Source organism: Vanellus vanellus (genome assembly GCF_965231255.1).
Source record: "Vanellus vanellus genome assembly, chromosome: 1".
Classification (NCBI taxonomy): domain Eukaryota; kingdom Metazoa; phylum Chordata; class Aves; order Charadriiformes; family Charadriidae; genus Vanellus; species Vanellus vanellus.
In genome coordinates this window covers 49,249,433-49,259,545 of record NC_138905.1, presented here as the reverse complement: position 1 = coordinate 49,259,545, position 10,113 = coordinate 49,249,433, and the positions used below count along the sequence as shown (strand labels likewise).

Genomic DNA, 10,113 nt, shown 5'->3' with positions numbered 1-10,113 from the left:
GAGCCCCCGTTAATTGGTTTTCATTCACTCCGGGGCGGAGGGAAAAGCCCAAGGGCTCGGGCTGCAGCGGCGATTAGGCAGGTTCATTCAGGGATTCATTGACAAAAAAGAGGGGGAAAAAAAAAAAAAAAGAGAGAGAGAGAGAGGAGACCGGGCAGGCTGGCTGCGCGCAGACACACACACATACACACGCACTCACACACGCTCACGCTTACACACACACACGCCGCGGCCGGGGCTGCTTCTCCCTCCCCGTGACTCCACCGCCGCCCGGCGCGGGGGAGGCGGCGCGGGGGGGGGAAGGAGGAGGGGAGGGGGGGGCTGCGTGATTCATTTTCCTGGGGCGGAGGGAGATAAGTTGTGCGGAGTTGGAGGGGTGCAGCCCGCCCGCCGAGCCCGCCGCATGCCTCTGTGAGAGAGAGAGGGGCGCTTCCAGAGCACGCTCCGCTCCCCCCCGTCCTTCCTCATGCTAGATACGTTCAGACCCGTCCCTTTCGCGTCGGAAATGGCGATTAGTAAATCCGTGGCGTGGCTGAACGAGCAGCTGGAGATGGGCAACGACCGGCTGCTGCTGATGGACTGTCGGCCGCAGGAGTTGTACGAGTCGTCCCACATCGAGTCGGCCATCAACGTGGCCATCCCCGGCATCATGCTGCGGCGGCTGCAGAAGGGCAACCTGCCCCTCCGCTCCCTCGTCGCCAGCAGCGAGGAGGACCGGGAGCGCTTCGCCCGCCGGTGCGGCACCGACACGGTGGTGCTGTACGACGAGCACAGCCGCGACTGGAACGAGAACACGGGCGGCGAGTCCGTGCTGGGGCTGCTCCTCAAGCGCCTCAAAGACGAAGGCTGCAAAGCGTTTTATCTGGAAGGTGAGAAGGGCCGCCCGGGGTTGGGGGGTGAGGGGGGGGAAGATCGCTGCCCGGCCTGGGGGCCCGGGGCTGTGGGTGACGGGAGCGGCGAACCCCGCGGCTCGGCGGTGCGGTTCTGTGCCCGGGGAAGGGAAGGGAGAAAAGGGGGGGGGGGGGGGGGGAGCCCGCAGCGTCCCCCGGGCGCTGAGCTCTGACGCTCCGGGAGGACACCAAAGCCGGGCATGGGGCTTTTCTCCCTGCCCTCTCCCACCCCAGCATCCCTGTCCCCGCTTTGTCTGAAGAGACCTGGAGGACTGAAATCGCTGGAGCAGCGTGGGGCGGACAGGGCTAACGGGGGGAGATGCCGGCGTGAGCCCGGGAGGGCAGAAGGAATTGCCGCCGAGGCATCTTTCCAGAGGTCCCCGCAGGGCGAAGCGGTACAGGGCTTTGATCTTGAATGTGCCGAGCCCTTCGCCGCAGCGGGCGATTTTCTTAAACCTTCTTTTAGGCTAGCCCGGCTGCGTTGAGTGTGACATATTTTTTGCCTTTTTTTCTTTTTTCTTTTTTTTTTTTTTTCCCCTCTGGGGCTCGGGAGGGTGGGAAACAGATGCCCCTTTGCAGGCAGGGCTGTGGCAGGGAAGTCGGCTTGCCATCTTATATCAGGTTGCATTCCCCCCCCCCCCCCCCCTTGCTTTTTTTTCCAGGTGGTTTCAGCAAGTTCCAGGCCGAGTTCGCCCTGCACTGCGAAACTAACCTAGACAGTTCGTGTAGCAGCAGCTCTCCTCCTTTGCCGGTCCTGGGCTTGGGAGGCCTCCGAATCAGCTCCGATTCCTCATCAGACATTGAATCTGACATTGACAGAGACCCCAATAGTGCCACCGACTCCGATGGCAGCCCTCTCTCCAACAACCAGCCTTCCTTCCCGGTGGAGATTTTACCCTACCTCTACTTAGGCTGTGCCAAGGACTCCACTAACCTGGACGTTTTGGAAGAGTTTGGCATTAAATACATCTTGAATGTTACCCCCAACCTGCCTAATCTCTTTGAAAACGCCGGCGAATTCAAGTACAAACAGATCCCGATCTCTGACCACTGGAGCCAAAATCTGTCTCAGTTCTTTCCTGAGGCTATCTCCTTTATAGGTGAGACCCGGTTCTTTGCTAACAGCTATGTGTCAAGCGGCAGGATTCAATTTCTCGTGCAGAATTCAGGAGATTACGGGCGAGAAGCGGTAGCAGCGTTTCTGGCTGTCTCTGGGGAATGCCCCGCTTTCTGGTTTTAAAGCCGGCTTAAGTTGAGGGGCGGGTGGGGGACTGTTTGGAGGGGGAGGGAGGTTATTGAGGAGCCCCGGTGAATTGGAAGCGACGTTTGGTGGTTGCAGACGCATACCTGGTTTAGGTGGCTGTGGGATTCCTCCCTGAGCCGTTTGTGTCGGAGCTGGGGACTGAGCAATGCGCAGGACGGGGGGATCTTTTTAAATCTCTTCGGGGGGGGTGTGGGGGGGAGGGAAGCAAAAGAACCCGGGGTCGATGGCTTATTCGTCTTTTTTGTTGTTGTTGGGGATTTTTTTTCTTCTTGAGGTTACTGAAGAGCAGCATAATAAAAAGAAACGATCTGGGAAGCTAACTTTAGCTTTTAAATACAAGTTATTCATAAGCGCTGTTCCTGGCAAATGTATAGTCAGAGCTTTAATTAAATCTCGTGGTAATAATGATATACCTCTCGGGCTCGGTGCCTCGGTAAGCCAGCCCTTAGACATTATTCGTCAGCTTTGGAAACGCGTCCCCTCGGGCTTAAGGAGTTCTGGTTAAAATTTGCACTCTCCTTCGTTTCTGGGAGGACTAAAATCACCCCATCGGGGTGCGGTGGGGTGGGCATCGCATTATCTGTTGGGAAGCTGTGCTGTAATCCGGTTGAATGATACCGGTAATAGTGGAGAATGTAGGTAATCTGAGCCCAGCAGGAAGAAATGTGGGCTGGAAGCCACAAAGAAACTAATCTCCAGGCATTGTAATGCATTTCCTATTACAAAGGAACCCATTTTCAACCAATGTTGACATCCTGTTCCTCCTAATGGGCTGTCCCCTGTGACTTCCCTCATTCTTTTAAAATGCCTGAATACCTCCATTGTTAGCTACACAACAGTTGGAGAATAATTTAATAGACCTTCGCAGTCTGCTGGTCTGTATAAAAGGCATTCAGTGACATATTGCAGGATTTCCATGCTGGGGCAAGGGGACTGTAAGAATTTAAGGCAAATCTCCAGGCAAAAGCGTGTCTTTTAAAAGTGACTTTTTAAAACAGTGTCATGCAGCGTATCCTGCTCCCTTTGTCTCATTCTTAGTTTTCTCAGCTCTCGGGCTCGGGTACATATATGTAGGGGGGTGGATTCTCCTCTTGTCCTGGTTTTAAGCCGGTGAAGTTAACTCTTACGTGGCGCTGCCGGCCCCTGGGATCGTAATCGTCCTTTCTTCCTGCTTGATACTAATCTCACTTGTGATGACAGATCAGTTACCAATCCCCTGTCTTATGTGTCCTTCTCTGCCTCTTTGTCTTTGTACAGATGAAGCACGGGGGAAGAACTGCGGCGTCCTGGTGCATTGCTTAGCAGGGATCAGCCGCTCGGTCACGGTGACGGTGGCCTACCTCATGCAGAAGCTCAACTTGTCCATGAACGATGCCTACGATATCGTCAAGATGAAGAAGTCCAACATTTCGCCCAACTTCAACTTCATGGGGCAGCTGCTGGACTTTGAGCGGACTCTGGGGCTGAGCAGCCCCTGTGACAATCGCGTGCCGAACCAGCAGCTCTACTTCACCACCCCTTCCAACCAGAACGTCTTCCAGGTGGATTCCCTGCAGTCCACGTGAGCTCCCACCGCCTCCCTTCTCCTGTCCGTTTCTTGGGATCACTCCTCAGTGGTTTCTCTTTGGCAGTGATAAAGAAAACGCAGCTTTCTCTTTTTCTGGCCTCTGCTATCAAAAAGCAGCTGCCAGTGCAGGCTAGGAAAGGTTACACAGTATGGAATCGGCTATTGCGAAGGGAGGGAACGTGGTGAGCTCTCTGGGAAGGACCTGCGGTGACCAGGTGGCAGGTGGGCAGAGCGCTCATCCCCGCTTGCACGGTGGTTTGGGTCCGAGGACTTCCAGGGGGATAGGGAAAGGCTGGACATGCTGAGCACGTGTTCTCTAGAGACTGGAACTGTCCTGCTTCCCTCTCTGCTTTCGGATCTGTGACACACATCTTTGTCTTCAGTGAAGACTGGTTATTTTTGTTTGTTTGTTTGTTTTAATTTAGAGGAGCCAAAGAAAGATTTCCGCTTAGTGTGTTTGGAGTACTTGTTTGCGGGAGCTCAGTAGTATTCTACTTGATCAATGTAAATATTTAAGATTAAATCGATTTGCAATTTCTTTTTTTTTTTTTTTTTTTTTGAGTTCACATGTATTCAAAAAATCAATCCAAGGGACATCTGTGTTTTTGTTCTCTTCATAAATTCTGCTTTATTTGTTTGTTTTTTGTTTGTTTTTTTTTTAATTGCAAAGAATATATTTGCAGCATGCTTGATTTTATTGTTCAACTGAAGCAAGCTTTCCATGAGAGAGAATGGCAATGGTGAGAAGTTTGCAAATCATGTTTTGTGAGCAAGTACAGTCTCTTCTTTCATATATCTTTCTTTTCCTTGTGGTGATTTTTTTTTTTTTCTCCCCTCTCACTCCTGATGTAGTTTCCATATGATATATATATATTTTTTTTTTAAATTAAATTAATTTTTTGCCTTACCTTTTGTAAATAGATCATCTGGGAGGAGGTTTGTCTTTGAATGCGTAAGATTTTTGATCACTTTTTAAAACTTTCAGATGTGCTAAACAGTGCATTACCTCTGTACAAATTCTTCAGGGAGCTTCACCTCAAATGCAATATTTTGCATCTTTTCCTTTTTTTTTTTTTTTTTTTTGTATAAAACTGGAAGTATGTGCGAGCATTTTTACCTGTGTGTACGCACAGTGAACCTGCACATGGTTGCCAATAAGGGAGAGTCTAATTCATGGTGTAAAAGTTTTAAGATGGAATTTATTATAAGAATGTAAAACCTTAAATTATTAATAAATAAATAACTATTTTTGGCTATTGAGAACCTGGCTGGTTTATTCCCCCTTTCTCCTCTGTGTGTGTGGTTAATTGCACATCCACATATGGTTATGTTTAAAGGTAATGATTGCTTTCAATAGCTTTTGTACAGCTCCTGAGACAATAAAGCCTTGATTTCCCCTTTGGTCCACTGGTGCCTAAATGAATAAACAGTGCATGTGCTGGGTTCTTGTCTTGCTCTGGTGAAGGGAATGCTTTTGAAGGCCTTCTTGTTAATTGCAAAATATTCCAGCATCCCTTTGCTACCCCAGGGATGCACCTGACCCTAGACCATAAAGGATTGGTTGGTTGTTTGGTTGGTTGTTTTTTTTTTTTTTTTTTTTCCTCCCCAAGAGTAAGGAGCTGCTGTTTTCTGGGTTTGTTTACAAGTTTTGGCCACTCTTACAGATGCCAGAAGATGGGTTCGTGCTCTCCTTATCTGTCTGGCAGGAACTCATTTCACAGAGATCCATCAACAGTCTGCAGCCTGTAAATGATTTCTCTGTTCAGCCGCATTACAACTTAGCAGGTGAAGGCAAGGAGGAAAAGTCTCTATATACCCTTAGTCACCTCATTTCCTCTCTGGAGCCTTCAAGTAGTCCTGTCTCTGCAGAAGGGAAAAGGGGGGGGGGGGGGTTATAGCGATTGCAAAACACTTCCTGCTGCAACTTATTTTCATTAACGTCCTTCCTGATGAGAAGTGGCCCATGGCAGGGTGGTGCCAAAACCTGCCTGCGGTACCGGGGTGGTGGGCTGATGCTGCAGCTGGGGCTGTCGGCTGGGGGTTCTGCAGAACTCCTGGCAGCCGGAGCGCCTTTCAAGTAATTTTAGAAACTGCAAGTGTGTGAAATGAAAAGCAAACAAAACATGGGGGGGGAAAAAAGTGAGTCAGTGTCTCATGCAGTAGTGGCCTAGATTGAGTGCATAAACTGTGAAAGTAGAAGTGGGTTGCAGTTAAACTTGGCTTGTGCTAATCCAGTTTTGAACGGTTTCCGCTCTTGGCATTCCCTGTGCTGCTCTGTTCAAAGTGGAGATTTGCAAGCAGCTCTAGCAATTTCCTGTCCAGCTGCAGCTCAAGTGACTCCCTCTTTTTTTTTTTTTTTTCTTTCTTTTTTTTTTTTTTTTTTTTTTAATATGGTCTGCGGATAATTTTAGCCAGTTTCCTCTTTGTGGATTATTAATCTGCTTTTCCTTGTAGAACCTACATAGCTCCGCGTCCCTACTGTTCTGCTGAAGTCAACAGATGGCCTCCCCGCCACTTCCTCTCGTTTCGCTGTGGGTTTGTTGTCAGGCCACTTCTGAAATTAATAGTGTTTTCTGGCCGGCTGCCACAGGCCATTACCACAAAGGGGAAGTAACACATCTGAATAGCAGGAAGCCGGGCAGGGTCACAGCGCGAACTCAACCTGTTGAGCGCAATCCGGACCTCTCCCCTTCAGCAAGTGGAGGGCTCCTCTTCTTCTCCATCCCCCCCCTGCCCTGTCCCCCCATCTTTTTTTTTTTTTTTTTTTTTTCTTCATACTCCTTGCCCAGAGAAAGGGCTGACTCCGAATGCCTCAGCTGTTTGCACCGGGGCAAATATTTCCGGCTGAATGAGTTGCAAATGTTAATTGTGACTGGGTGCCCGTTAAGGTGAGGAGGTACAGAGCAGTGTGAGGGGAGGGGGGGTGGGGGGGGCTTGGCTTGCTTTGCGAGCGGCTTTGAAAAGTTAGTGCTCACAAGGGCTTCCTGCTTCCTTCCTGCTTCACCGGATGACTAACACCAAATGGGTACTTCTGCAATTCATCATTTTTCGGGACAAGCAAGCAAAGAAGACCAGCTTTGCTCACACACACACACATACATACAGCAGAGTCAGGCAGAAAACTTGTTCCAGATTTTTCCTGGAGTGAGGCCTGAACCAGGGCTGCTAGTCGGAAACCTTGGCTGAACCTGAACCAGGACTGGGCGAGAACGACTTTGATCACCGGCAAACCCAAACCAGAACTGGAGCCAAACCAAAACCCGGTTCAAGCTCTGATTTTTTTCGCACCCGCTCATGGGCCGGCTCTTAATTACAAATGGTTTGGAGGGAAAAGCGGTGAGGGCTGTCACCAGCGATGTTCACCTTCTCCACACAGGCTCCCGGGTAACTCTGCCCCAGCATGGCGAAGGGAATGGCTCACGCTACTCAAGCACTCACCAGCTTTTTGGAGCCGGGCTCTGCTTGCTCCTGCAGTGCTCCCCCTCAGCATTTGTTTCAAAATAGCTCCCTTCCTCTCTCCCCTCCCTCGTTTCAGTCCTTGCTGGGATGGGGCAGAGGTCTTGGGCTTCCGGGGGGTTTGGCAGTTATTGCAGTTCCTCAGCTGGTAAAGTAATTTGTAAAGGGAAGAATAAATCCTTTGTGCCTGTAGGGACAGGTCCAACGTGTATAGGGGGGAGGGGGGGAATATCCCCCCTTTGCAGCTAAAAAAATCCCAACCTGCTTCATATTATAATGTAGGAGTGTGAGGTACTGAATTCCTTCAGAAGCTATGGAGATATTAAGAAGGAGAACTGTACCCTCAGGAGTGAGCAGAGCTTTCTCACACGACCCATCTGTGCCTTTAACACAAAGAGTGAAATTGTATCCCGTGGCATCCGTGTCCCCTTTGCTCTGCTAGGGCCAAGGCTCCCCTCAGTGTTTGGGTGCACGTTAGCTCTTTGCTTTCTACTTTCTGTGCAATAACGCGGTGTAGCCCATTGTGCTGGTTCCCCTTCTTGCATTCCCTCTGTCCCGCTCACACCCTTTCAAACCACTCTATGGCCACCTTCAAAATGTCTTCCAACTCTTTCTGGGTTTCGTTGTTGTAGCCATAATTTTCTCTGTCTGCATTCTGTTTCTTCTCCTTTTTTTAGTGCTGCTCTTCCTCCTTATGCCTTCTGTTCTTCCACAGACCTTTTCCTAGGCTCCGTGGTCCTTTCTTACTTCTCTTTCCTTTTCTTACCCTCTCTCTTTCTCCTGTTACTCTCTTGCTGTTTGTTTCACGTTTCCTAAATCAACTCCACTTTCTCCCAGCTTTAAGCCTCCCTGTTCCTCTTTGTTTTCACAGGGAAAAACAGGACGAGTCTCATGGACTCGGTCAGTTGTAATGAGCTATAGGAAAGGGTTATATGAGAGGAAGAAGTAAGAAAATACCACTGCTGTCCTTTTGCCACTTCCCAGCAGATGACCCCAACTCCATTCCCTGTTGCCGTGTAGGCTTGGCTCCATGTGGCTTCCCTGGGTCCTCTCCATATAGCACCCAGCACCCTGCCGCTGCTAACAGGGAAGGCGGGGGTGAGGCAGCAGCCTGTCCTCAGGGCTGTCCAGTGTCACAGGGCGCTGACCCCCCTCCAGGGAGTGGGAAGTGCTGAGGAAAGTGGGGAGAGACTGGAAACGTGGCCTCCAAAGGCGGCTCTGCTAGCAAAACCGAAGCCGAGCTTAACAGTTGTGTTTCTGGAGAGTGTTTCTTCAGCTTCTCAGAAAAGCTTGTCCAAAATTTTTTTCCCCTGTTGAGAAGCGTGGTGACACTTTATTCAGAGCTCGAGGAAAAACAGTTGCATGTGAACACTTAAACGAGGCTACAGCTTAGGCCCTCTCTCCACACCGCCATAAATCACCGAAAGCTTTGCCTGAGTGAGGGTGGTGGAACAAATTGCTAAGCTGAGTTCAGTGTGTGTCCCCCCCCAGACCCTGAGTGTGCGTGTCCAGCATCGCTCAGTTACCCCAGGAACCCAAGTGTGGGGCCAGACCCCTCCGTCACGCAGCAGCGCATATGAGTGACTGCTGGGACCCCAGCGAGATGCTGCGTTCGAGGAAGGTGGCTGAGTTTGCTCCGAGCGCCTCGTAGCCAAGGGGAAATAAAGGCTGCCCACTGGTGTTTTCTCATGGCATGTGGTGACATTGGGGTATACGCAGTCTGCCCTTCCCCCCCCTCAACAGCCAGAAACGGATGGTGCTGCATCATGTGTCTCCTTTCCTTATTGCCAAATTGGAGAGATAAGCGTGTGCTGTAACTCGGTAGATAGCACCAGCAGAAAGCTGGTATGGGAGCCGCTTTCTTTTGAGTAAAGTGCTCGTCTCTGTAAGGAAAGGAAAAAAAGCATGTTAGATGCTTTGTGTTGTTTGTTATCGTAGGGATCTGCAAGCGCTGAGGGAATTTTGGAGCGCTCATAGCCATAGCTTTTCCTCATAAGGCAAAGATGAAGGATGTTGACTTACCACAAACACAAGGAGATGATTATCAGATGGAAAGTGGGGGTATGGAGTCTGTTTAGGAAATATTTCTTAATGACAGGAGTTGCGTTCAGGACTATATTTGAGAGATGCAACGGAAAGTGCGCCCTGCTCTATTTCACAGCTGCGATCCCCAGGACGCAGGAAGCGTGCAGAAAAACTGGCGCTCTCCCATCCCTAGGCTGTTCCAGCACTGCAGATACCAGCGACATAAAATGATACTATGTGGGAGGTCTGTTTAGGATAATGTGGAGACCATGGTGAAGCACTTTGCTCATTTCACTGGAGGCACAAGTGTTTTGGAAAGTCCTGCTGCCGAGATCTTCCACCTTCCCAAATGGGCAATGTCCTTGCTTAACTCCGAGACTTTTATTTTAATGAACTTCTCTGTTTTTCTGTTAAAGACAGGTTTTGGGGCATTACGGAAGTCTCTTTTTTCATCTTGTTTTCCTGCTGACCTCAACTCTGTAGGAAATAAATTCCCATCTGCAAGTGAAGCCATCTGAAAAACAGATTGATGGCTGACACTTGGTTTACTCAGGGCAAAAGTGCTTTATAGTTTTATAGTTTAAAGGTGGCGTTTTTTCCCTTTGCTGGGAAACGATGTCCTTACAAAAACAGACTGGAAGCACCGGTATTTAGTATTTGTGAAAACATATTAACTGTTCCCTTGGTGGGTTGGACACTCATTTGATGTAAATCAGCATAGCAGCCAAGACTACCAGTGGAGACTCTGCCACAGACCGGTGGTCATAATACTCTTGAGCCCCTTGAAGACGTTATCTGCCTCTATATAGAGACCATTACGGATATTATTGGCTTTTGTAGATCCTTTTTTCCCGCGCACAGTTATATTATAGGATTCCGAACTAGGCATAGAGATATAAAGTCAAAACATC

General features: G+C 49.6%; 1 protein-coding gene across 1 annotated transcript; it reads left to right on the top strand.

Moving 5' to 3' along the window:
- The first annotated feature begins 353 nt into the window (after positions 1 to 353).
- DUSP6 (dual specificity phosphatase 6) lies at positions 354 to 4,984 on the top strand. The gene is made up of 3 exons (XM_082497265.1): positions 354 to 869; positions 1,553 to 1,990; positions 3,412 to 4,984. Exons 1-3 carry the CDS (start codon positions 467 to 469, stop codon positions 3,717 to 3,719), a joined length of 1,149 nt encoding a protein of 382 aa, XP_082353391.1. The 5' UTR covers positions 354 to 466; the 3' UTR covers positions 3,720 to 4,984.
- Positions 4,985 to 10,113: the final 5,129 nt, after the last annotated feature.

What these genes read in the sequence shown, in the direction of transcription:
- DUSP6 (XM_082497265.1), top strand. Translation starts at nt 467, where the DNA reads ATGCTAGATACGTTCAGACCCGTCCCTTTCGCGTCGGAAATGGCGATT. An exon ending in CAAAGCGTTTTATCTGGAAG is followed by an intron (nt 870 to 1,552) that starts GTGAGAAGGGCC and finishes TTTTTTTTCCAG; the next exon opens with GTGGTTTCAGCAAGTTCCAG. An exon ending in TGAGGCTATCTCCTTTATAG is followed by an intron (nt 1,991 to 3,411) that starts GTGAGACCCGGT and finishes GTCTTTGTACAG; the next exon opens with ATGAAGCACGGGGGAAGAAC.